This window comes from Hyperolius riggenbachi, chromosome 1 (genome assembly GCF_040937935.1).
Source record: "Hyperolius riggenbachi isolate aHypRig1 chromosome 1, aHypRig1.pri, whole genome shotgun sequence".
NCBI lineage: Eukaryota > Metazoa > Chordata > Amphibia > Anura > Hyperoliidae > Hyperolius > Hyperolius riggenbachi.
The window spans coordinates 493,084,362-493,112,018 of record NC_090646.1 but is presented as its reverse complement, the minus strand read 5'-3'; the positions used below and the strand labels follow the sequence as shown (position 1 = coordinate 493,112,018).

General features: G+C 41.0%; 1 protein-coding gene and 1 long non-coding RNA gene across 2 annotated transcripts in view; one reads left to right on the top strand and one right to left on the bottom strand.

The window, feature by feature from the left end:
* The window catches only part of PPIL2 (peptidylprolyl isomerase like 2), a 107,400-nt gene extending 81,719 nt beyond the window's left edge, over positions 1–25,681 (top strand). Inside the window, exons 10-20 of the mRNA XM_068243099.1 lie at positions 387–547; positions 4,165–4,240; positions 5,935–6,041; positions 8,845–8,934; positions 9,012–9,045; positions 9,140–9,257; positions 9,365–9,421; positions 9,506–9,578; positions 12,876–12,938; positions 16,457–16,593; positions 19,294–25,681. Coding sequence (XP_068099200.1) covers positions 387–547; positions 4,165–4,240; positions 5,935–6,041; positions 8,845–8,934; positions 9,012–9,045; positions 9,140–9,257; positions 9,365–9,421; positions 9,506–9,578; positions 12,876–12,938; positions 16,457–16,593; positions 19,294–19,384 — 1,007 coding nt within the window. The 3' untranslated portion in view covers positions 19,385–25,681. The remainder of the gene's footprint in view (positions 1–386; positions 548–4,164; positions 4,241–5,934; positions 6,042–8,844; positions 8,935–9,011; positions 9,046–9,139; positions 9,258–9,364; positions 9,422–9,505; positions 9,579–12,875; positions 12,939–16,456; positions 16,594–19,293) is intronic.
* On the bottom strand, positions 8,846–11,575 carry LOC137522947 (uncharacterized). The gene is made up of 2 exons (XR_011022487.1): positions 11,366–11,575; positions 8,846–9,149 (listed from the first exon to the last, which is right to left on the bottom strand). It is a non-coding gene; the product is annotated as an uncharacterized lncRNA (long non-coding RNA).
* Positions 25,682–27,657: the final 1,976 nt, after the last annotated feature.

Here is a 27,657-nt window from a genome sequence, read left to right as displayed (position 1 = left end):
CCCTAGGCCTTCTCAAAGGACTAGAGGACATGATCTGCGCATGGAGGAAAAACGTTTTAGCCATTTATTTAGGAAAGGGTTCTTTACAGTAAGAGTGATTAAGATGTGGAATGCATTGCCACAGGAAGTCGTTATGGCAAACTCTATACCTGCATTTAAAGGGGGCTTAGATGCTTTCCTTGCGTTGAATGACATCCATGGCTACAATTACTAGGTAATGCCAATGATGTTAATCCAGGGATTTTATGATCAACAGGGATATGTGAGGGAGCAGGCTGGAGTTGTACTTTGTACTGGTTGAACTCGATGGACGTATGTCTTTTTTCAACCAAAGTAACTATGTAACTATGTAAGCAAAGTTTGAGTTCCTGTGATCTATAACTTAGATGAGGAGAAAGCTCGCCAAGACCCATCCTACCACCTGAAAAATGCCAACATGGAGACGCGGGAGACTCTGAGCGAGTTGTACAAGGAGTACAAGGGGGATGAAATTCTGGCTGCCTCTATGAAAGGGCCTGAGAAAAAGGCTACAGATAAACTAAATGCAGTGAGTACTGATATGTAGCTTTCTCAGCTTTCCACTACTACTTTGTGATGCATATGATGCCATAACCACGTGCATGTTTTTATATCAACGTGTATAGACACTATTCGCTTTGTGAAAAAGTACATTAGCACTTTAGCACCAGAACTATACCTTGCCATGATTGTTGATGATGATGGTTTCAACACCCTGAAATTAAAAATAAAACTCTATAGCTGAACTAAAGTTTACCGACAAATTAGCACTGCAAATAGACACCCTCCCTTCTCCATTTAGTGTGAAAACGCCAACATATTTTATTCCCTGCAGTAGCCAACCTTTTTTGTAGATTGTGGTTAAAGATGGGCTATTATCTCGTTGGTTGTCTTTGTGAAGCAGCCTGAAACCGGATTGTGTAAGGCTGGGTGCCCACTTTCTGCAGTGTTCGCGATTCCCGACAAAGTACCTGGTTTTTGCCTGCGAGACTAGGCAATGATTGCATTTGGCGCTTATTTGCATGAATTCAGTTGCTCCTGGGAAATGCAAAAATGCTGCATATAGTATCCCTCAAGCCACACTATAGTCCCCCCTTTATTGTGTGTACAGTGTATTGAGAATTTAGGGTAGCGGACAGTCATCTGTGCGTATTGTTCCGAGTTGCCATGTTATGCAGTGCATTTTTGCACCATATGTAGATGGAACAGGTGATTATGGAAAGACAAGCAAATTGGCTCATCTCTGTAGATATTTTGTGTTCTGCTCTGTGGGTTTTGGTTCAGCTTTATTCTCATTACCCATCGGCATTAAAGAGTCTGTTCATTTAAGATGTTAAATATCAGACCCAGAAAGCAAAATAAGAAATAGTTAATTGTAAAACAAACTGTCAGTACCAAGTACTCTAACTAATGATGGTCAATGAGAGGCAAATAATTTTGAGTTAATGCAGAGTTATGCAAATTTTGTATGCAAATGTACGCAGCTTGAAAATGAACCAATCCAATCCCGCTGAAGTTGAATTTGTTTTGTCCATTTTCAAGCTGCGTAAATTAGGCCCTATGCAATTGTCTAGGACTAGACTAACTGTTAGATTGTCTAGGACTAGTTTTGATTTCTATTTAACAGCTACTCTACTGCTATATCCTAAATTTAGTTAAAATGCATCTCTTATGTATGTAAAAACAAACAAACAAAAAACATTATGCTAATGCTTAAAAGTTAACACATTTTCTGCTTACTAAGCTTCACTGGAACCCTATATCAGCTGGCATAGATTTGCCCCCTTGCAGAAAATAGCCCTGGCATTTTCTATATCAAATATAGAAAAGGTAGAGGCTTTTTCTGCAAGTGGCAGGAATACACGCTGGAACCCGGCTGATATGGGGTTCCGGTGAATCCTATTGTACTGATGACATACTGGGGCATTCGCGTTAGCAATGATAGACCAGGATGCCCAAAGGGTAGAGTGTCTGCTTCCTGGCCAGGAGCTTTTTGTTCCTAAAAGCAGATGCCATCTTAACCACTTAAGCCCAACTGGATGAACATTCTCGTCCAGTTGGACTGCGCGCACGATCAATGAATGGGGTTATAGATCCCATTCATTGATCGAAGCCCCCCGCAGAAAAAACGACAGTCTCTAAACAGAGGCTGCGTTTTTTCTGAGTTACAAAAAGTTCTCCGTCTTCATTCTTCTTCCTGGAAGCATATGATCACGCTTCAAGGACTTTTTCACTGTGGCCATCTTGTGGCCAAATAGTAAAACTACACACACCAAAAATTACCCACATACAATTTTTAATACAAAAAATAAAAAAATTACAATAAAAAAACAAACAAAACCAAAACAAATAGTTTCCTAAGGGTCTGAACTTTTTAAATATGCATGTCATAGGAGTATATTAAAATATTTTTTTTAATTATGGGCTTATAAATAGTGATAGACGCAAATTGAAAATATGCACCTTTTTTTCAAAATAAAATATCGGTGCCATAAATTGTGATAGGGACATCATTTAACCACTTCAGGATCACAGGTTTTTCCCCTTAAAAACCAAAACAACTTTCACATTTCAGCGCTCCTCCCATTCATTCAGCGATAACTTTATTGTTACTTATCACACTGAAATGATCTATATATTGTTTTTTTCGCCACAAATTATGCTTTCTTTGGGTGGTAGTTTTTGCTCTGAATTATTTTATTTTATATGCATTTTATATGCATTGCACTGTTTCTCAGTTTTCAGCCATTATAGTTTTAAAATAAAATGTGCTTTGGTACATAAAACCCGCACATCTTATTTGCCCATTTGTCTGGTTTATTACAACGTTTAAATTGTGTCCCTAGTACAATGTATGGTGATAATATTTTAACTGGAAATGAAGGAACATTTTTCCATTTAGGGATTTTTAATACTTTTTCACTTATTACAAGAACTTTTTTTGGAAAAATATACGCATGACATCCGTATTACAAAAGTCCCTAAGGTAACTATTTATGTAAAAAAAATTAAATGATGTAATTTTTTTATATTTTTTTAACAAGTGTTTTATTTCTGTAACTGTGGGGCAGGGATGGAAGGGGTTAAAAGTAATAAAATAAAAAAAAAAATTAATAAACTTGCTATGGAAAACAGTATAGTGGCATAAATAGGTGTATTTTACTTTTTGGCCACAAGATGGTGGTATTGAGACCGTGTTTCTATTAATAGAACACAGCTGAACACAGAAGTGTCGGGTCTCAGAGCTTATGCGACCTTAACAAGCTCTCAGAAGACACAGGACGGTGATCGGGATTGAGAATCAGAAGATTCTCATATCCTGATCACAGATGGAGGGGGCTGCGACGGTGGATCGGCGGAAAACAGTGCGGGGATCGTGAACGCGACGGTAAGGCAGCAGTACGCATATCTACGCCCCTGATCCGCACGTGAAGTTTAAAGGGGCGTGGATATGCGTACCAAGGATCCTAAAGTGGTTAAATGGTGTAATAAGCGGGACAAATGGGCAAATAAAATACATGTGTTTTAATTACGGTAGCATGTATTAATTTCAAACTATAATGGACAAAAACTGAGAAATAATGATTTTTTTTTCCATTTCTTTCTTAATATTCCTGTTAAAATGGATTCAGAATAAAATCATTCTTAGCAAAATGTATCACCCAAAGAAAGCCTAATTGGTGGCGGAAAAAACAAGATATAGACCAACTTATTGTGATGAGTAGTGATAAAGTTATTGGCAAATAAATGGGAGGTGAAAGTTGCTCAGCTGCAAAAAATAAACAACCCTTCGGGCTTAAGTGGTTAATATAGCTTTAAAATTCCTAAGCGTTGACCGTGATGAAATGCCTTTTATGCTACATACTTTCAATCAACAAAATTGTCATATGTAAATTAGAGGAGTCAGTGGAATCATAAACTGAGGAGTCAGAGTTGGAGGTCAGACTCCATAGCCCTGCTAATAGGTGTTCTAACTTTATAATCTCAAGTGGTCTGGACAGATAAAATTAACAATATGTCTGTGGATCAAAAGCAGTGTTTTTCACCCCACCACTGACCACTTTAGACACGGATGGTTTTATGTGTGACTGTAAATTGTTTGGCCAACTAGAATGCTGTGATAACCATATCTACATGTTTTTACAGGCACATTATTCTACAGGAGCTGTGAGCTCATCATTTACCTCCACAGCCATGACCCCGGAAACAACACATGAAGCTGGTAAGAAGCCCTTTCGTGCATCTCGCTGCTTTTTGTTCTTGTCCTTTGTGTTTTGTGTTGCGTTACTACCTTTAGGTCACGTCTGGCACTGTAAGCAAGAAGCTTGCACTGGTTTTAATTCACTGGACATCAGTTATCTTGGGGATTTTCATAGTTTTTTTTTTGTTTTGTTTATTGTTCCTTAAACACAGTGCTTACTTATCTTTAGGAATTTAAAGCAACTCCATTCAAAATGAATGTTTGAATTAAATTAAGTTTTAAAAATAACAGGTTTAGCTTATGGTTGGGCTGGACATATTCAATGGAACTGCAATGATACCAAAATGCATGGAGCAGTGTGTCATTTGCAGGAAGAGATGTGTTGCGATTTCATTGAATGGCATAACATCTAGACAACAATGAGGATGACAATGCATTCACTGTAGGTCAACACCCATAAACCCATCAGTCTCTCCCAACACCCATAAACCCATCAGTCTCTCCCAACACCCATAAACCCCATCAGTCTCTACCAACACCCATAAACCCCATCAGTCTCTCCCAACACCCATAAATCCCATCAGTCTCTCCCAACACCCATAAATCCCATCAGTCTCTCCCAACACCCATAAACCCATCAGTCGCTCCCAACACCCATAAACCCATCAGTCTCTCCCAACACCCATAAACCCATCAGTCTCTCCGAACACCCATAAACCCCATCAGTCTCTCCCAACACCCATAAACCCATCAGTCTCTCCGAACACCCATAAACCCCATCAGTCTCTCCCAACACCCATAAACCCCATCAGTCTCTCCCAACACCCATAAATCCCATCAGTCTCTACCAACACCCATAAACCCATCAGTCTCTACCAACACCCATAAACCCATCAGTCTCTCCCAACACCCATAAACCCATCAGTCTCTACCAACACCCATAAACCCCATTGGTCTCTCCTAAAATATCTTCAGTTTGAGGAGTGAGGTGGATAACGCTGCTATTCCCCGCCGAATCTAGTCAATCTAGACACTGCCACCCGTCCCCTGGGATGTCGGCTTCATGGAATTCAGCAATGTGCTGCACAATTACTACATGTAGTTGTGTGGATGTGCTGTTAATAGTTTTCAGTTGAACACATCTTCCAAAAAGACTTTAATCTCTGCAACAACTAAGATTTTACTACTTATTGTAAGCATGTCCTAAGGACAGGTGTCTAATCACAGAGACAGTCAATCAACTGTGATGTTTTATAACGGGGGATCCAAGGTTTCTTGGCTTTACTACAGCTTCTGCAAGTCACTGTTGTTGCAAAGAATGAGGGATTCCTCCAATTGTTAATAAAAGAAGAAAAAACAGTGGCTTATTGTTTCTTACTGTGATTAAAGGGATGAAAAGTCCCCTCTCAGGTGGCTGTCAGCCTCTCTGTTGGGCTGTACAGCTCAGTAATACTTGCTAAGCCCAAAAACAATGAGGCAAAAAAAAAAAAACTGGTGTAAAAACAGAGCAGCTGCTCAGAGTGACCAGCAAGAATCCTTGATTGGGGAACTTGCTTCTCTTTTGGCATCAGTTCTACTCTAGTTTTGTTCTGGTCATTCTGGTTTGTAAGAAAAGCGATTTTAATTTTTTATGATTTGATTTTACTGGAATTCAGCAAGTGACTATGGTGGATTTTACTATTTGGCTGACCTCCCTCCACCTTTTTCTAATACAGCGGCCATTGCAGAAGACACTGTCCGCTATCAGTATGTGAAGAAGAAAGGCTACGTTCGCTTGCACACCAACAAGGGAGATCTTAACCTGGAGCTTTACTGTGATAAGGTGAGTGATTTGTCAACTTTGGAGAGCTGCACTAGTTTGATGCAGTGAAGCAACACGTACGGTTATTGCACGGTAATTGTTGTTCTCCTGGTATGATTCATAATGTGGGCGGTTGTGTCTAGGCTGAGATAACGAAGTCTGTGATGCAGTTCAGATTTTACACTTCCATAACTGACGTGCTGATGTGCCAAACACCAAGAAGAATGTGGCACAAAACAAACACGTAACTGGGAACGGTAAAACCTTTACAGCAACATAACTGAGAATGCTACTTTACCATTAACTCTTGAATAAGACACTGGGCAGCTGCCATAGCAACACTTATCAGCTGCCAGGTTCCCCCCCCCCCCTTTTTGTTTCTGTGGCAACACAGATCTGGGTGTGTTGTTTTTAGCTGCTGACTGAAAGGGAGGTGGACATGAGAAAAACATCAAACTGTTAAATATTTAAAGAAGTTGTGACCCATTTTATGTGACCTGAAATGCTGAGTGGTATCAGCTGAGATTTGCTTTCTATACATCTAGGAATGGCTGTGCTGTTTTTAGAAGCTTCTCTTTGGCTGGTATATTATGAAACTAGAAATTACATTGTACATTTAAGGTGAGCATTAATACTTCTTTTGACAAACACCCCAAACTGCTGCCCAGTCCTGCCTGTAACTACAGGTGTGATAGAACTGGTGGGGCATCTGCTTTAGGCATGCTACTTTATTCACTCCTGGGATACAAATCCCGGGGCTGCTAGAGGCATTTGTAGGGCAGTGCAGATTTTAACAGACTTAAAGGAAACTTGAAGAAAGAGGTATATGGAGATTGCCATATTTGTTTCCTTTTAAAAAATACCAGTTGCCAGGCAGGCCTACTTCAATAGTGCTTGAATCACATACCTTAAACAAGCATGCAGCTAATCTTGTCAGATTGTTGCTAGAAGCCTCTAATCTGCATATTTGTTTAATGGTTTATGACTAAATGTATTAGAAGCAGACAGCGCTGTGGATTCCAGACTCCAACTCCTCAGTTTATGAAATCACCGATTCAAGGCACTCAAACTGACCTGTACTAATACTGTAATGCAACGCTGTGCTATTACTGTAATGCAACGCTGTGCTATTACTGTAATGCAACGCTGAGTATACATGCTCTACTTCCTGATCAACAGGAAGAAGAGCATGTATCAGCGGCTATGCAGAGGAGACCAGCGGCGATTGGAACGGCAGGGAGGGGAGTTCCTCTTACCAGCCTTCCATGCGCTTACTCTACAGCAGAGGGGAGAGCACTGAGGGCAGCCCCGGGGAGAGAAAGAGAGGGAGAAGTAGGGCCGCCCTCCTTGCTTCTGATTGAGTCCCAGTGAAGCCGTGGCTCCCCCATCCATCACCTATGGAGGGCACCTACCTATCTAACCTATACTGTGAGCACCTACCGATTTAACCTATACTGGGGACACCTACCTATCTAACATATACAGGGGGCTCCTATCTATCTTACCTATATTGCGGGCACCTACCTATCTAACCAATACTGGGTGCACCTGCCATCTAACCTATACTGGGGGCAACTATTCTGGCTACCTATACTGGAGGCACCTACCTGGCCAACATATACTGGGGTACTGGGGGCAATTATACAGGCTACCTATACTTGGGGGCACCTATGCCTGGGTACCTATACTGAGGGGACCTATAGCTGGCTACCTATACTGGATGCAACTAGACCTGGCTAACCTATACTGCGGGCACCTGTACCTGGCTTCACGGGAAACTGCCCTGTGCACATATCACGGTACTTGTGGGTCCAGACGCTTCTGCAAGATATATGATCATCGCCCTGTAAAGAATTAAGTATCATTACAATGTAAATAAGTAAAATCGATCCTGAAACTAATAATAAATCCATCCCCTTTACCAGCAGTATTTTCAAATATGGTATATTAAACACTGCTGATTTGACTAGTCCATACTTTTTCATGATCTGCAAATTGACTGAAGCAGGTGGACTTGGCGCACAAGGCAGTATGCCAAAACAGGCGCCACTATAGCAGTAATGTGATACTGCACGAGGTGTGTAAGGTTCATTCGGGGTCCTGGCAATCACCAGACCCCAAATTACTCCTCCCTCCAAGTTGCTATGATTCTTAAGGGGGAATAGTATGTAACGCTGCCAGGGATTTGAGCGCCTGCTGGATGAGCCGCGAATCGGCTCACTCTGCGCCAAAGTGCCTTGGTTCCCTCTGTTCTGTAATCCATCCCCTCCTCGTGGTATCTTCACAATCCTGCTGTCCAAATAAGAGCTATCCAATGTTTATATCATAGATCTATTAGTAATGCTGTGGCACACTGGATGGCAGACATTTGTCACAGTGAGGATTTTGTAAGGGGAAGCTTTCAGACCAGCAGCAGCTTGGTTAATGTGTAGTGCATGTTGGTGAAGGAGAGCATACATAACAAAATAGGAAAACTGGGAATTCACAGATGTCTTCTGGCGGAGAGCAACAGTAATATTTTACAATTTCATTACAAGTCAGTTGAAATTTGGGGTTCATTTTGTATACTTGATATGCATGTATTACCTATCCTTGAAGAGTGTTGAAGAAGTCATTTACTTGTCCCCGCTTCTAAAGAACCCTTCAAAATGTTTACCGCAGGAAAAAAAAATTGAAATTTTTGCATCTGCAATCTTTCATTTTATATCCTGTACTTGAAATATGGCAGCTGGTAATTAGAGCAAAGATTTATCCCTGATGCTTCCTTTTCCTCTACTGTCATTTATGTTGTATAAATCACTCATGACATATCTTTCCCCCTCAGATACCGAAGACTTGTGAGAATTTTATTAAGCTGTGCAAAAAGAATTACTATGATGGAACAATCTTTCATCGGTCTATTAGGAATTTTGTGGTAAGTACGATGCTCCTGGAGTCTGTCTGCTTTATTGCAAAGGCAATGTTTCCATTCTGCTGTCTTGGTTCCTACAGATACAAGGCGGAGACCCCACAGGCACCGGAACAGGTAGGTTAGGCCATGCCCATGATGAAATTGTCATCTTTGTGCATTATTAAGTGTTCTCTGAGGCTCAACTACAGCATCTGCCATTTCTTCTTAGGAGGAGAGTCCTACTGGGGAAAACCATTTAAAGATGAGATTAAACCAAACTTGACTCACACAGGTCGGGGAGTTCTCAGTATGGCCAACACCGGGCCCAACTCCAACAAGTCCCAGTTGTAAGTGACTAAAACAAATTTCTGATAAACGAATCCACATTTACATTTTTTTTTCATATGACTGAAGAGATAGAAAAGTTCTAATACATTTTTCATTTTACTCATAGCTTTATAACCTTTCGCTCCTGTACATACCTCGACAAAAAGCACACAGTGTTTGGGAGGTGAGTACAGAGATCACATTCTAATCCTAGTTTCCTTTCAGGGTTTATACAGTATATTCACCTTGTTCTTATGCATTTTTGTAGAGTTGTTGGTGGGTTTGAGACACTGACTGCCATGGAGAATGTGGACACTGATGCCAAGACAGACCGACCAAAGGTAAATATTTGTATTTCCCCCATTTCATGATTCATGACTTTTATTGTATTAGGATAATAATCATTAAGATTGCTTAAAATGGGTTCTTGATCTATAATGGATTTTGTTTGTATTGCGGAGTTTACCTGCATTTTAGAAAACTTGCATGTCACTTTCAGTATGGACACTATATAAGCTGTTACTTTATGCTTATTCTCACAGTAAACTAAGTTTTTGCTGATCTCTCAATCTGGTTTGATCATTTGTTTCCTCTCTTGTTGTAAATTGTCTGCGCAGGTTTTTATCATTGTTTCACACATAAGGAGTAGAAGGTTGGCCTAGTTTTTGTTATAGGATTATGGTGTTTTGGAAGCTTGAGTAACCATCACCACTATTTAAGTGTCACATGAGCAAACTAAGAATGCTGCCAAGTGCTGACAGACTTTGGTCCATGCAGGTAGCGGTAATTATCAGATGTGTTTTGTGTGTACCTGGGGTGTCTCATGCGCCCAGTATGGATTATATAAAAGAAAGGTCCAGACTCCTTTAAAAAAAATGTATCTACTTATCCGGGGTTTCCTCCAGCCCCTGGCAGCCAACATGTCCCACACCGCAGCTCCGCACTCACCTGCCGACAGTGGTCCCCGCAGGTGCAGAGGACAACCTCACGAGGTTGTCTACTGCTCCTGCACGGGCGCCGCTGTCAATCAAGTCCACGTTGTTTGGAGTGTACTGCACAGGCACAGTAGTTTTGCGCCTGCGCAGTACACTACGGACTTACGAGGTCGTCCTCTGCACCTGTGGGGACCACGGGCCGGCGTGTGGGACATGTCGGCTGCCAGGGACTAGAGGAAGCCCCTGTTAAGTAGATCGATTCTTTGTTCAAGGAGCCTGGACCTTCCCTTTAAACAAGTTGTGGATAGGGCCACATGGAAGATAAGGTGGGGCTTTGCTGCCAAATACTACAGTTGAGGACTTGTGGTATATACTGTAGTACACCTTGAGGATTTATGGTATCCCACATACATGAAAATTATTGCTTGTATCTGCAGCTTCTACACGATGCCTGCACTTTGCTCAGGATTCTTACTTGGTTGTGTTTTTGTTTCATGATAGGTTTGTTCTTCCTGTAAATACATTATTATTAGTGAACTGAAATACTGTTGAAAACATTCTCTACTTTCTGCTGCTGACTTGTAAGATAGAAATTCTGTATAATATGCTGAACCTCTCTCAACTCATCATCTTGTGAGAAACTGTAGCTGTGACTACTCCAACACTGGGAATAACATGACTATTATATAACATCATGAAGGTATATTACATCATCCAGTCTCATCATATGATAGGAACTAGCAGTGATATATTTATATCAGCAGCAGAGTAATATCTGATCACCCTGTAATGCTGTCACCAGTGTTGCAGACTCCCAGAATATCCCTGCAGGCTCATTACAATTACTGGCATGTCAGGTGCTGGGTGGGAGGGTAAGTGTTCCTCTTATATGTGGGAGTAACACTGCGCCTCTTATGTGTTATAAGCAGAAAGGAATACCTTTTTTTCTTTTCTTTTTTAAATTAAAATTGAATAAACAATTAAAACAATGCTGAGGTGAAAATAAACTAATGAGATAAACAATTGTATTTGTAGTCTTACTCCTAAATAGAGCTTTTCTGAGACCCTATAGTCTTATTTTGGTGTTACAGGTTAAACTACCTACATGTACTTAAAGAGGACCCCCATTGTAAATTCTAAAGTGAAAAGGCCAGAATGGCACTTAAAATAACTGTTCCCACTTCTTTTTTTACCTGAGTCGGCAATGGCTGACTTCCGAATTGAGCAGCAGGGAAGAATTGTGGCAGCTTTGGAATGCAACATGCAGTAGTTGAGACTTCTTCTCTCGTCACCTCTCTTCTCTGACATCGGCAGTCTCAGTGGCACAGGTAGAGGCAGAGTTGTCCTCAGGCCACACTAGGAAGCTCCTGCCACCCACAGAGGGGGCACAATTTCTTGGCAGTTTTCTGCCTTTGCAAAGACTGCTATGGAAGTTTTTCAGAAAGGGGGCATGGCCAACAAAACCTGGCTTTTATGGCACAAGTGGTCAGTTTTTAGATATTTTGCCCTGCTACTCTGTTATAACTTCTGGTGTCTGTGCTAATAGTGTGGGTTTTGTGTTTACACCAGAGGTCTGCTTTGAAACAGTGGAAACTTTAAAAATAACTAAAAAATGAACTATTAAACGTCTTATCTGTTCTCTGCACTCAGATGTTGTTTTTTCAGCTGCACATGACTTTTTGGCTTTTTGGGGGGTCACAAGTGAGAGTTGAGCGGTTTCATCTGCAGTCCAACAGCAAAAAAGCTAATTCTAAGCAGGATTGGGACTTTACATATAACTATTCATCTCATCCTGTCACGTGTGACTTCAGGTACCCTTTTAACTTGTGAAAGAATTGTAGCCATATGAGTACTACAGCTTTACTTAAAAACCCACAGAGAACTTTTGCAATCTTTTTCAATTAAAGGAAACCTAAAGTGAAATAAAGTTGACCTGTTTCACTTACTTAGGGCTCTTTCACACTACAGGCAGCAGTAAAAAGGCTAAAACGCTGCGTTTTGGCTGCTGGCGTTTTTAAGGCGTTTAACGCCAATACATTAGTATCAATTGTAATGAGAAACGCCGCGGTCAGCCCTAAAAAAGCTCCTGGGAGCGTTGAAGCGCAACACTCCAAAACGCAGCATTAGATGTGAAAGGTAAAATGAAAGTCTATGAACTTTCATTTTACCTAGGAAAACGCCAACTTCGGCCGTGGCGTTAAAACGCAGAAAAATCCCTCTGGTGTGAAAGGGCCCTAAGGGCTTTTTTCCAGCCCCCTGTTGACCTTCAGGTTCCTTACAGTCATTCCTGCTTTATTTCATTCTGCAGCTGTGCCCTTCTGAAAGCTGCATGTGTGGACTTTGCTGTGTGCCCCCATGGACGTCCTGTGCTTGCCCAGATAGTAAAAATTGCTACTGTGCATTTGCCAAACTCTCCCAGTTATGGGAGTGCGATCTAGGATGCTCTTGACTATGCATGCACAGTAAGTCGTGACTGGCCCAGTTGGCCAGCTTTGCAAAGGGTACAGTGACTGAATAGAGCAGAGTGGAATGATGGTGTAGGAATCGGGACCACACAGGGAGGGGACTGGCCACTTTTATTTCACTTTAGGTTCCCTTTAAATCTGTAGATTTGAGGACCTTCTTGTTAGCTTTTTTTCACAGAGGTAGGAAGACCCTAGAAATGATGTGGTCAGTAAGATTATTCTGTTTTTCCTTTTCCAGGAGGATATTAGGATACAAAGTACCACAGTATTTGTAGACCCGTATGAAGAAGCTGACGCACAGGTAAGGCTTCATGTGTACAGTGCGGTTTTACATTCTGTCATATACTGCTTTCTGAGACCTGCCAGAGCAGTACTAGTTTCTTTATAAAACAATAATAATAATTTACCAATAATGGATTTTTTTCAGACTATCTTATTATTATTATTATTATTATTATTATGCTTTTAAATGGCAGTGGTATTTCTTTGCATCACTTTACAAAGTGCCTCAAGGAATTCTTGACCCTCGGAGAGCTATACAATCCAGTAATGTTACCCTTAAAATTTTAGGTTCTTGCTCTGATCCTTTGGTCCATAAGGGGAAAACCTTTTAATGGTGAAGTAAAAATAACTTCCCCTTCCCTGCCACATGGCCAAAACATATGTTCTTGCTTTCCGTTTTCACTCGGAAGCCTCATGTAAATACCAAAATCACAGGTTTTTGGTATTTGAATAGACCCCATTTGCCAATATTTAGATCAAGTAGGCTTTTCTGTCCCATGTACTAACAGGCCACATTTCAGTGAATATATTGGTGGCTATGGGGCAGCCAGTGAGGAACACAGAGGCATAAGTATGATAAATATATCTCACTGCTGGTGAAGCATGATCCCTTATGAGTGAAGAGGTTTATCGTTTACATTGACAGGTAGGTAGATGATGTCCATAGACAACACAGGGAGCGTGTTTGTTGCAGTAGTTGTACATCAATGAATTTCCTCTTCCTGCTGATTGTTTAGACTGAGATTGAGGAAACTCCCCACTAATGTTTCTGTGTACTTAGATTTATTGATGTACCACACCTGTCACCTTTATTATGCGCTTTATTCAGGGAGCCCTATGTGGTGGACTTCTGCAATAAAACTCCCAAGTGACTCATTATATGTGCACTCAATCAGAAGATTGGTTATCTGTGAAATGAAATTGTTTAGAAAAGGTGTTCCTAGTATTGTATTCCTGTGTCTTGCAGTGTAAAGGTGCTCATACATTACTCGATTTGCAGCATCAATATCTGACCAATTCAATCATACTCAAATCTGGTAGAGATCCATGCCGCAGTGTGGGCACCCGATTGTCATCTTGATCTTTTTCTGGCCAAAATCAATCCAGACAATCATTCTGCAAAGAACTCGGTCATGTTGGGCGGTGGTAGCAGCGTTCAATTTCTTGACAACCGACGGACCCCCAACCAGTCTCCCCACATGCAATGTCTACCTCCTGGGCCCGCGATGAATGTTTCGCCGCCTCCAGTGTCTCTCTCTGTTGCCTCCGGGGACGCATTTACCCTGTGACCCTGCCGCATGTATGTGATGTCAGTACAGGCAATGGAGAAAGGTCACACAGGCCAGTAGACCGGAGAGCCTGCAACACTTTGCACAGCATGGGGGAGACCTGAAAGGCCTGACAGACAGATTTCATGCTGAAATCGATTGGAAATCTGTGTGCAGTGTGGCAGATATTAGATCCCTCTCAGATCATATTTGATCAGAGAGGAATCTATCAGATGGTTAAATCTGCTGCCCCATCTGCCAATGTATGACCACCTTAAATGGTCTTACACACACGTTTACTAAATAGCATAAAGCGTACATGGCTTTTTATGTTTGTTTATGAATCACAGTGTTACTACAAAAGACAGAGATGAAATGGAAACAACTGCATTTTTTGTGTTCCCACATCATTGTTCTATTACCTGCTTTGTGTATGTAATATTCAGAGTGGCTCCATCTGACGCATGTGGTCCTAATCACTATGTAATGCTTGAGAACAATCTATTTATCGTAGTCTGGGTCAGCAGGTACCGTCATGATCACATTCAGAAGATAATGACTGTGAGCCATTGTGAGGTCATCTTCTGTCTCAAAACATTATTAGTGTCTAAATATGACCTAATAACATAACATCATGAGAATTATGTAACCATTCTTGGTAAAAATCATCTTAATATGATGGCAGCATTGTACATTTCTTGATTCTTACATTCTTTGCATATGCTAGAGGCTTTTTATTATAAATTCTTATGCAACCGAATTTATATAGGCTTTATAACCTTTTTCACCTCAAAACATAATAAAATAGATTGACTATGATAAGTTCAAGTACCTCTGAGCCCTACTAAAGCTTCTATATGTTGAGAAGCTAGGTGCTAGATGGCACTAGACCAAGGCTACCATTATAGGTCCGTCTCAGCCAAGAATGTGGAGTGTGTGCAGGTGTCCCCCAATATCCCTTAAAATCTGGTACATTGGATATTTCGCGACAACCATGCCTGAGTGAAGCCCATTCCCATTGTTCCCCTCCTCACCACACCTGCCAGAAGCTGCTGCATCGCCCAACCTCATTAAAATGAGGTTATCTCACCTCCTTAAGATGGAGTTATTTGTTTTTTTCATTTCCTGTGTACCAATTGGATATTTCAAGGAAACCGAACACTGCACATCTCTGCTATCCTTCCCACTAAGTTTGTTTCATTCTATTCTTCTCAATTCTCTGAAACAAATATTAAAAATGTAGTTAACTAAGCCAAATTGTCTAATTCATCGTTTGGTCAGTTAACAAAACATTTGAGCCCCTAATATTGCCCCATCCTATCCACTAGCAATAAATCCTTCATAAGGAATAAATATAAGTAGGGACTAGGGTCATCGACCCAAAATTTACAGCTTTAAAAAAACACAGAAAAAAGTAGTCCCTCTTTTTCACACCATATGAATAATCCAGTATCCACAACTGCAGCAGTACCTTAGAAATAGTCTTTATTAACAACAACACATAATTAAAAACAATTAAAAACGCCATAACCCCCCAGGCCCATGATTATCCAATAGATAACAAATAATGAGTAATAACTGCCAGGCTCCTATGTTCTCACTAACAGCACATTGCTCTAATAATATGCCTCCCACCAGCAATTACTAAATAACAGTATGTAATCTGGTGGGACACTGGGTCAAGAACTGCTGCTGATCCTGGAACACATAATTAAGTACATCTGTATATAAAAACAAACATAGAAATATACGCTGGTCTGGAATAAAAACTTGCAAATATGCAAATAAAGTGCTAGTGCCTCAAGTTCATCAATAAGTAGATCCTGTAAGTAATAGTGAAAAAGATGTGCTTCAAGCAAAATAATAAAGTGTCAGTGCATAGAGAACAGAGTCCCTGATAGGGACTGCGTCAAGATTTATAAGTATAGAAAAAATAAAACCATTGGTATAATAGCAAAAACTGCAACCAAACCGGAAACTCAAGTGCGTGAGTCAAAAGAAATATCAACAAGAAAGGTGTGTGGACCTAACCAGCGTATAGTGCAAAAAGAAATAAAGATATTAGGCCATGTCAAGGAGAAAATACAGCGCAGAGCTTGCCAGCAGTATGATAGTAAGGCTGTGGGGGTCAGCGATCCTACCTATTCCGCCGAAGCTGCCTCAGGGAACCGGGTAGGTGCTAGTGGTAACCTTTTGTATGATAACATTTATTTTCAGGACTAGTATTAAGTCTAGTAACTGGCTGCTGTGCAACATTTTTTATTCATAGGTTGCTCAAGAAAGGGAAAAAGCTCAGAAGGAAGAAGAGCAGTTAAAGGAAAAGGCAGTTGTGCCAAAAAAGGCGCAAGTACAGGAGCCCAAAACCTATCGGGCTGGAGTAGGAAAATATATCAACATGGCAGCAGCGTAAGTACCTTGTAAAGTGGCTCATGTTGGAATAATGTCAAAAGCCAACCAGCAACTGCATTATTTATAGTAAAAATGAATACTTGCCTACCAAAATTCTCCTTTCCTTTTGGCTCTGCTTTCTCATCTTCATGTTGCTGCCTCAGCATTGCCTGGTCCTTCCCAGCAGGTTTCATGCCTTTGTTTTCTCTTCTATTAGTAATGTTTGAGGGTCAGCATCTTTCCTCACCCCACACTCAATTGGTGCTCCACCCTGGTACTGATACAGAGAGTGGTGCAGAGGTACCTGAATTGGCAGAGCCAGCCGTTCCCCAACATGACACACGTGTGAGCACTGCACCATACTGGGACATACCTGAGATATTGGGAGCTGAGTTTTGATAAGAGGGGACCTCACTGCAAAAAATACAAACATTTTCTCACGACGGTTTAACATTAAATGAGCATTATATTTCTTGACTTGAGGTTTCTAGAAGCATTTTGTGTCCTATTTGCCCTAATAAATTATGTGTATTTAAAGATGTACATAGTCTATACAAAGTATGCATTGTTACTGGTTTGTCCAGAGAATAGCCACAGATCACGCTGTCTTTGGTAACATATGGTTAACATTTTCATTTTACAGTTTTAGCAAACATGGCGCCTGAGACAGATACACAACACATTTAATAACAAATAATTAGAACAGAAATAGGTCTGAGCTTTCCTGCAGATTCCGCCATTCAGGTTCATCCAGATGTTGTTGGTCATCCTGTGAAAAACCACTTCCAGCATGTGTGTCATTTTATAAGTTCCATGGGAGCTTGTATAGAATGATGAGTGGGTCAGTGTATTTGTGGTGGAATCTCTAAAGCTGACTAAGCGTCTGTACAACCTGTGTGGTTCCCACATGCCACAGTAGTGTATTCTTGTCTTCAAATTTACGAGCTGTACTTTGATGTTTTTAGTTTCTAACTTGCTTTTTTAAGATAAGGTAGGTCTTATTGAGACCTATTGGTCAATTGACAATAAAGAATTACAAAAAGGATATTATACCTAGATGGCGTTCAAACAGTGACCCACAATAAATGTTGCAGAAGAAACTATTACTTGGTTCTCCTAATAAATATACAAGTAATGATCTAGTTCAGGAATGTAGAGGAGAATATTTACAGTAGAGCAAAAATAATCCGATAATAATAATGCAAACATTTGTATAGCACTTTTCTCCTGTCAGACTCAAAGCACTCAAGAGCTGCAGCCAGTGGGACGCACTGGGGCCACCCTGCAGTGTTAGAGACTCTTGCCTGGAGCTCCTTACTGAATAGGTACTCTAGCCAGGATTTGAACCCTGGTCTCCCAGGCGGTGCCCTTAACCAGTACACTATCCAGCCACTGAAAAACATATATAACCTCATAAAGGGGTGTAAATACATTGTGCCGGACAGGCCCCCTAGCAGAGATCTTTTGAATGGCCTCTTCCCCAACCCCAAGTTACAAATGTTAGTAACTGTGTGTGTGTGTGTGTGTGTGTGTGTGTGTGTGTGTGTGTGTGTGTGTCTCTTTAGCTGCAGTAGTGGCTGAATCACACACCTGAAACAAGCATACATCTAATCCAGTCTGACTTCAGTCAGAGCGATTACTGCTATTCCACTGCAAGAGATTTGGACACAGCCGGTGCCACCATAGGCCGTAATAGAAATTAGGGCTATAGCGGCGCACAGGGAATAACTACGGTGCCGTCAGAAGATGGAGCTGAAGTTACTTTTTAAACACTGTAAATCGGCCTCCAGCAATTGCTGGAAGCCGAATTATTTCATTCCTCCACTATCCACGTAGATCTAGAGGGGAAATAGTATTTAACGTCGCCGGGAACTTGTGCAGAAGCAGGATAGGTCATACTGGCTGTAATCTGCGCCCAAGTCTTCCGACGGCGATTTCTCTCGTATGCAGTCAGAGCACCTGATCTGCACGCTTGTTTAGGGGCTGTGGCTAAAAGTATTAGAGACACAGGATCAGCAACTGGTATTATTTTAATAGGAAAAATCCATATCCTTCTTAGTCTAGGTTCCCTTTAATATGCAGAACTGCAGGGAAGCGTCATACATTACCTGCATCTGGCTGCAGGAAAGATCCTCTTGAGTGTACATGTGCTGTACAGCCTATCGCCATGCGACTCTCGTCCCTTCATGTAATGTGGCATCAGGAGTTGCATAATGATTGGCTGTACCGCACGTCTACACTGAAGAGGCATGAGGAAGATCTGCCCCATGGCCAGATGCAGGTAATATATAAAGCTCCACTGGTGCCTTGCATCCGAAGTACAGGAGCTAGCTCTGGCACCCCCACACACCACCTGCCCCCCACAACAATAACGGGGGTAACAGGGCTATTGTTACACCCCTGGTTGTAAACCTTAGACTTGGGACTGATAACCTAGAGAGTGAAGTTAGCACACCTCTCATCTATCCCAAACTAAGTTACATTTATTGTGAATGCATCTATGGCCATATACCAGGTTTTCATAAGGGAGGTTATTGTCTACTCTTTTTTGATCCAAGAGTGTTCTAACTCTTTAGCTTTTTAATCTATCTGCCACATGAAGCAAAAGCAGAATTGGTATGTCTTCTGTATTGTACCTTTTGTTTCCTTCCTTCTGAGTAATCCAATGCTTTGTTTTTTGTTTTGTTTTTAAATCCTCTGTTTTGTTGTTGCCCACAGGAAAAGATCTGCGGATTCGGATGACAGCGGACCCTCTACCAGTAAAAAAGAAAAAGTTGCTCGGGGGTTTGGAGATTTCAGCTCTTGGTAGACATTTATGGACATGTTCTCCATGGAGGAAAGACTTTTTTATTTGTTTTTGTTTTTTTAGGGTTTTTGTTTTGTTGTTTATGATTTTTAGGTTTTCCATCTATAATTCTGGGTTAAATAACATTACATTTTTGAAGAACTAAATCCATATCAAACTGCCACCTATCAAATATACAAGTTTGATGAATGATAGATGTTGCTCTCAAAACCGACCTGAGAACCCTCCCTTACAAAAGTTTTTTTGGGGTTTTTTGTTTTGTTTTTAAGAAAAAATAGGCGGACATACCCTTAGTGTACCAGAGAAGAAATGTGACATGATGAAGTAGGCGTGCATATACAGTGGCAAGTATACAGACACTTATGCTGTTCTCCTTTTTATTGTTTCCCTTCCTGGAAGAGTTTATAATTACCTATGTTACTGACAGTTTTTCTCCAGTCAGGACTCAGTGATAACAAATTACAACTATAAAACACTTTCCTTAGGGCTCTTTCACACTACAGGCAGCGGTGAAAGGCTAAAACACTGCGTTTTGGCTGCAGGCGTTTTCAAGGCGTTTTAACGCCTATACATTACAATCAATTGTAATGAGAAACACCGCGGTAGGCCCAGAAAAAGCGCCTGGGAGCGTTGAAACGCAACGCTCCAAAACGCGGCGTTTAGTGTGAATGGTAAAATGAAAGTCTATGGACTTTCTTTTACCTAGGAAAATGCCAACTTCGGCCGTGGCGTTAAAACGCCGAAAAAGCCCTCTGGTGTGAAAGGGCCCTAAGCAGATACCTATGCTTTTTACAGTGAGAGGAAAAGATCAAAAGGTCAATAGTTCATGTATTTTTACTCTGGGACTCTTGAGACACTGCAATTGAGCAGAGACTATGAAATATTAAATCTGCTTTGTAAATGTTTATACATAAAATAAAACCTTGTGATATCTGAGGCCCAGTGCACACCAAAACTGCTAGCAGATCCTCAAAACTTTAGAGGTTTTTGAAGCAGATTTTCAGAGCGATTCTAGGCTTGTTTAGAGAGGTTTTCTAAACATGCCTAGTGTTTTCTGGAGCTTTTTGTGTGGCAGATTTTATATATTGTTACAGTGACGCTGTTACGGTTACGCCTGGAAAACCGCTCTTATCTAGCGTTTTTCAGAGCGGTTTGAGCTTTTCCTAATTTACATTGAGGCAGAAACTCTTCTGCAAACCGCAAAAGTGCTGCAGGATCCACGTTTGCGGTTTGCTAAAAACCCGCTGGTGTGCACCATCCCATTGAAATACATTAGCCAAGCGTTTTCACAGGCGGAAGCGGTTTGGAATGCGCTACAAAAACCGCTCGGTGTGCACCAGGCCTCAGAGTCATTTTTAGGAGTAGAGGGACAGATCCAATTGTTTCTCATTAGTTTATTTCCATCTGTGGTTCACTTAAAGATACATACACATGTCCAACTTTTTCAAACAACTTGTCGTCCGATTTGTCGTTTGAATGACAGGTTGGACATGTGTATGCGCTGTCGAACGACTGATAACAGGCGGTTTGCCTGATCCGCTCAGCGGACAATTGAACCAACCATCGTTCAAACGACTAGGTCCGTACACGTGTACAAAAGACTTTCAGTCGTTTGTACAACTAATATCTATCCAGTCCATTGTCCATTATCAAGTTGGTTAAACAACATGTAAATTAGGTAAATTGGCATATCAGCCGCTTTGTTGGTCAGTGTGTACATGACGCCTGAACTACTTGTTGTTTGCACTTCAAGGTGTTCAAACAACTAGTTTAAACGACAATCAGGCGTAAAGTTGGGACATGTTTATGCACCTTTATACCACTGCTGTGGTTGTTCCATTGTGTTGCCTATTTCCCAGACCTCTTCCTGCTTCTTCAAGACCCCCATCTCTCTCCATGACAGCATTACTAAGTTACCTGTACATCAAGTCTTATCAGTGCTCTGCATAATTAATTCCTGTCAGTACCCTCCCATTTCCTGGGTACTGACAGAAATGGGCTATGATAGATATGCAAAATAGTTATCAGACCTGATACACAGATCACCGATGTATATGTAATGCCGGGATAGGGGGGCGTGATTGCAGCAGAAAGACATGAAAGCTGGAGGAGCAGAGGGAGCAATAACATCCAGTACTGTGTATGGTGTACTTACTGTTCAACACAGCCACTGGACTTTCTGATGAGTTCAGGAGAGCTAAATCGGCATCTGCTTTATTGAGCAGTGGCAATTTGTAGGTGGTTTCATGTTTATCTTTTAACATCAGCTCTCATTTCCAGTATGTAGACTTAATGGAGCTATTTGTTTAAGTGAGATTGGAGAGATTATTGGAACAACAAAGGTTAACTGTTTCACATTATGGATTACATTGATTATTTTGTCATAAAGCCAGTTTTATGTTGAGCTGTATAAATATATATATTGTGCATATGTATACATATCAGATGACCTCTTGTCTGCCCTGTGCCTGGCATGGGCAAGTCAGTGTTATGAAGATAGTGGCGCACCATCTCTTTTCAGAATGGGGAAATGTCTTGCCTTTTTCTCAGTTTCATGTCAGATATACTTTATAGTACAATGTGTTTTGTAGGAATATTTTATTTTTTAAGCAAAACTAGTTGTGTCCTTACTGTACATTATCAGGCTTCAGTCAACTGGATAGTGAAAGCATTTATACCTTAAAGGGACAAGATATCCCAGCCTTAGTTTACACAGAATTTTTGCATAGCACATTTAAACATAACTGAAACACACACACACACCAGCTTTTCCTGCTACAAGAATTCTGACATAATGAAACTACACATATTGCCAGTTCCGTCAAATCACCAGATCCATGTTAGTATAGTGAAGGGAGAACCAACTACTGCATCCAGGTCAAGCTCTGTGCAACCATGTGGGGGGGATACCACACTATAATGGCTACACGTCTGTGGCAAGGGCCATATAAAAAAAAAAAGCGACAGCTCGTCGCCAGGTTCCTCTGTGCAACAGCCGTACACACGGCGCACAGAGGTACACAGATTCGGCGGAAGCTGTCGCCGAAGGTTCCTCCCCCCCCCCCACTTCCCCCCGCCGGAAGCTCCATACATTGTGTATGGAGTTGCTGTCGCTAGTCCACATACACACGGCGGACTAGCGACAGTTGCAGCAATAGCTGTTGCCGGCGATTGGCCAAGTCAATCGCCTGGCGACGGCTCTGACAAGCGACTGTTCGTGGCGCGCGCCTCATACACACAGGCGACCTGTCGCCGCAACACGCGCGTGCCACGTGGTTGCGGCGACAGTTGTAGCCCGTGTGTATGAGGCTTAACACACAGTTCAGATAACCGATCTGACTAAACCACTGGTGCCCTATTTATCCTCAGCACAGGGGTCCTTTTAAGGAACACTCCAATCATATTTAAATGTGCCTGCCCAAAGGTTTTCATTGTGTAGTATCTGTATTTTTGTGCACAAAGGGTCACTTTCCTCAAAGTACAGTGCAGGCACACTGCACTTTCTCCAGTAGAGCAAGCCATTGCATTGTGGAACCACTGCAGCGTGAGAAGTTTCCAGATTGTCTGTAGCTAAGTGCTCTAGGAACTTCTAATACCAAACCTCTGATTAGGAAGCCTGGGATTTTTTCTACAGCTGGAAACATCCTGATCATTCACATTAGAAGAGTCACAGGCAGACTGCGGAAAAGTCTTGGCAGGAAACTGCAATTCTGGCCAGGAGGTCTTAGAAATGAATGCTCCAGCTCACAATGAGGCTGTTTTCTAATGTCATATCATAGAAGGATTTATTTGTGAAAGCTGGTCTCGGTCTTTGTGAGCTGCTGGGTGTATGACTGAGTGTATGACTAAGAAGTCCTCACAGTCTGAGGGGGAGGGGCATGTAATGATGCTACTCGGGTACCGCAGTTTGTCATTTTAAGTCACTTTATGCTCTAGAAACAAATATATGACCAACCTTTCTAATATATAGATCTATACCGGTATTTGTTGTGGAAAGTAGGTTTTGAAACCGCAACGGATACGAAAGCAGTTGTACGTCATAATGGGCCTCCTGTATTATACCAGAAGGGGTTTGTATTGCCCATGCCAGGCAAACTTGTATTATATTTCTAATTTCTGTGTTTAGCATTTGTTGCTTTTGTGTATTTTTTTTTTTTCGCTAAATACCCCTATTACAGTATGAAAGAGTAACATTAAAAAATAAGTGTACATGTTTAAACGCAAATAAGGTAATAATTTGACTTGACCTGTATGAGGCCATTGCCGCTTGTATGAGGTTTGGCACAGTAGCTTCTGTAACTAGCAGTGGTAAATAAATGCAGATGAAAAGAATGATTGGTGGCTGACCTGTAACAAACTATACTGCCAATCTGACCTCTGACCTTTATATTGAATGTCCTTTTCAGGCAGAGCTGAAACAGCCTTGTGCTGAACTGAGCATTGTAAAGCTGGTAGCAGTATGGATTAAATCTTATCTCTGCTGCAAACTGATTGAATATTGGGTCAAGGAGAAAACAATATCATGTGGATATCATTTGCTCACCGCGTGTATTATTTGGTTTATTGGCAATATGTAGGTCACTTACAACACAGTGAATAGACCTCTATACTTGCAGCACTAGAATCCCAGGCTTGAATCTTGGCCAAGACATTATCTACACGGAGTTTGTTTATTCTGACCGTGTCTGTGTGGGTTTTCTCCCGGCAATCCATTTTCCTCCCACAATGCAAAAACTTCCTGGTGAGTTCATTAGTTGAATGTCTCTATCAGTCTTGGAGTAGAGTATGAATATCTGTAGTGTGGATTAGATTGTAAGCTCTCCTGAGGGATCATTAGCATTGCAAATGTCAGCGCTACATATGCCTAATGATGATAATTGTAGCAATTGAGCTCATCCACGTGCAGGTCAAGAATTGGGACCAATATGTATACTCTATATAAGCCACTTAAAGCTAAAAAATAGTTTCTGCAGTGATAAATAGTCCTGGATTGTGTGATCATTTCTGAACCACAGGCCATAATGTCATACCAAACTTTACAGCAGAGTGGCAGAGCTGGGCCCAGCTAAGAGAAAGGCAAGTGAGGCGACTTTGTATTTTGTCCACATGGCTTAAATACACTTTAGTTCCTACTTCCTTACCTGTTACTGCTGCAAGGTGATGTTGGAAAATTCAGTGACTTGCGTCTTGCAAACTTCCCCAGTGAGCTCGTTCTTCTTTAGTGACTGAATCTGAGGGTCTTGTCATCACCACAGAACTCACCATTTCTGGCTCCGTCACATTTTCATTTGATCAGCAGTATGTCTATATAGTATAGCTACACTTTCCATCAAGGACTACATACTAGAATTTAGAATTACAGCTACCCGTTCAATGTACCTGCAAGAGCATAATTTATTTTATGTATATATTTTGTAGAATATTTCAAATGGTCCATTTTGTGTAACGTTTTATTGCATATTTTGATATGAATTGCTCGAGTCTGGGTAGCATTTTTCCTTGCAGTGACCTGCTGCAAAACATTGCACAACCCTTCGATTACAATGTAACTGATATTTTCCAGAGACTGTAGACTGAGCCAGGATGATTTATTGGATGGAGGATTTAAAGAGGAACTGCAACAAATGATTGCACTTCATCCCAATCAGTAGCTGATACCCCCTTTCACCATGAGAAATCTTTTCCTTTTCTCGAATAGATTATCAGGGACATCTGTATGGTTGATATTGTGGTGAACCCCCTCCCACAGTGTGATGTCAGGACCTGGGTCCCTAACAGTTTCCTGTCTGTGAACCTTGTTGCATTGTGGGAAATAACAGCTGTTTCCAACTGTCAAGCAACCATATCTCCGTCTGTGCAGATGTACAAAAAAAACCAACCTTTTAGCCTATTAGTGCGGTTATAAATAATGGAAGTTGGTGCTGTCTAGTTATTTTCATGTCTACCAGTAGTAAAGATGACTAGCAAGGCTCATTGTGGATCAAACAACGTGAACAAATTACATGGCGAATATCAATCATTTCTTGTTCTCTTCTATTCTATACTCTTCTAACGTCTCCCTTTGGAATGTATTGATTTGTTTCCCCTTTTTGCTAAAGTTCCTCTTTAATGCCGGTTTTCTGAGTTTTGTGCACAACATCTGTACATTGTGTTTCCAGATCAATAAAAAAAAAATATTTTTATAATGGTGCAGAAGCTTCTATCTGGGTTTGTGAATTCTTCAGTTATTATAAGACTAATGTTTGGCAATCAGTTACATTGTCCTTGTTTGCAGGGCGAATAAAAACAGTTTTTACCATCTTTTAAAGTCTTTTCATACTGTAAATCGTATTAAGCTATGGTAGCCAATTACATCATTTATTTTGACAGTAGTTTTCCTGTAAGTATCGTTCACTGTGTTTACGTCATTGTATGACTCATAGATGTGAGTGAAGCAGTTATAACAAGTGGATAACTTAATGCTCTATGGCATCTTTACAGCGGAGGATAGAACATGCTGACCTTTCTGTGCTCCTTAGCAGTTTGCTTTTTGTTTATGCTTCTTTTTGAATTGAACTTGTAGCAAACCTGTACAACAGAAGCTGAGTATGATCATGAAAACGGAGCATAATCAGAGGATAAGTTTTATATAGTGCACACATACCTTCAGTTAAATCAGCATGTCAAGATAATCAGTAGTAGCAAAGCAATAGGCAGCTGAATGAATCTTCTGCTTTTTCATGTAAGGATCAGCTATAAGCTCTGTACATGCATTAAACCTTTGCTGGCTGAGAATTACAGGTATTTGTTATTGTTTCACTGTTTGACGTCTTTACAGGCTTCTGCCTTACTTGAACATGAGGTGCTGCAGCCTCAATGTATCCTCAGCTTTTACAGAGAAAGTTCAATCTGTTTTAGGCCACATTTACACAAGCACTGTTTGGCCACAAGAAAACAAACGTCATTGTACTCAATGGGCTTGTCAAGCAGAGTACACATGGGCGGCATCAGCAGGGCTTGTTTGACATTGTGGGTATTAAATCTGGATTGTCAGCTACAAAATCAAATTCCATTTACCTACACTTTACCGACTGTAGTCTACATGCAGTCAGTATTGCAAGCATTCCAGCATAATCTTAAATGTTTCTGCTGTATTGAACCTTTATATCGGTCATCCTGTCTCTATTCTGGTACATTGCTGAGGAGAGGGAAGCTTGTTATCGCCCCTCCCACATTTCTGCTTCTCACTGATTGGCTTAGGACAATTCAGTGTAACAAGCTGAGGCTGAGAAGGGAAATACACCTCACCCCTCTGCAGAAGCTGCTGAAATACGATCTATGCTGTCCTCATGTGTTTACAAAGCAAGCTGAAATGAAAGTTCAGTTTCTAGGAGAGAAGAAAAAAAGAGTAAGTGAGGAAATGACTTCAGAATTGCTTCAGCCAAAGGCAGTAAAGATGGAAAATTACTGTCTTCCTTGTAAAATTCACTGAAATAAAAATGTGGAAAGTACAATACACATGTTACGCAAGTAGAACAAGTATTTATCTACATATATATATGTGTTATTTTTCCTGGGATAGTATGGCTGTCCCTGCTGCTTTAATTGGCAAGAAACTTCAGGTCTCATTGAAAGCAACATTTGCCATTTTTTTAGGCATTTTGCAAGAAGTCTGAACTCAGGCGGCAATATTGTAGTTCCTTATGGTAGGTGAATGCCAGGACAAAATGTGTGAAAGAGGACAAGTGGTTAGCAGCAGTTGAGTCAATGCAGAGGAAGGTCACAGTGACTATCGGGCAGTCAGACATTTCAGAGGAACTATAAAAACTATTTTATTTTTTTTCTGCTTCCACAGTTTCTCTGCACCTTTGTTGTCTGAGTAGCCACCCTGCACTTAATACCTTCTCAGTATGTAAAGACACACTTATTGTTTTGGAGTAACATACTGTCTCTTTTGTTATAATCACAAATTTCGCATTAATCCACAATGAATAAAAAAAATAGCTTTGACTTCCTCTGCATACTTGAGCATAACAGGAAGTCACATGAGGAAGCTCTGAACCAACATGCAGAAGCACTGTGTTTCACATTGTTAGATTCACCCTCCCCCACTCTATCAAAGACTTACAAAATTTTTGGAGTTCAAGTTTATGCTGATCTTTCGCTTATATGTCTAGGAACATGAAAATGACTGAAAGCTTTGGATGAAAACAAAGTCTCACACTTAACAGGTTTAAACGACAGAATGAGAAATGTTTTCCTGTACAGAATCCTGAACGGCAGCCATTGTGCCATAC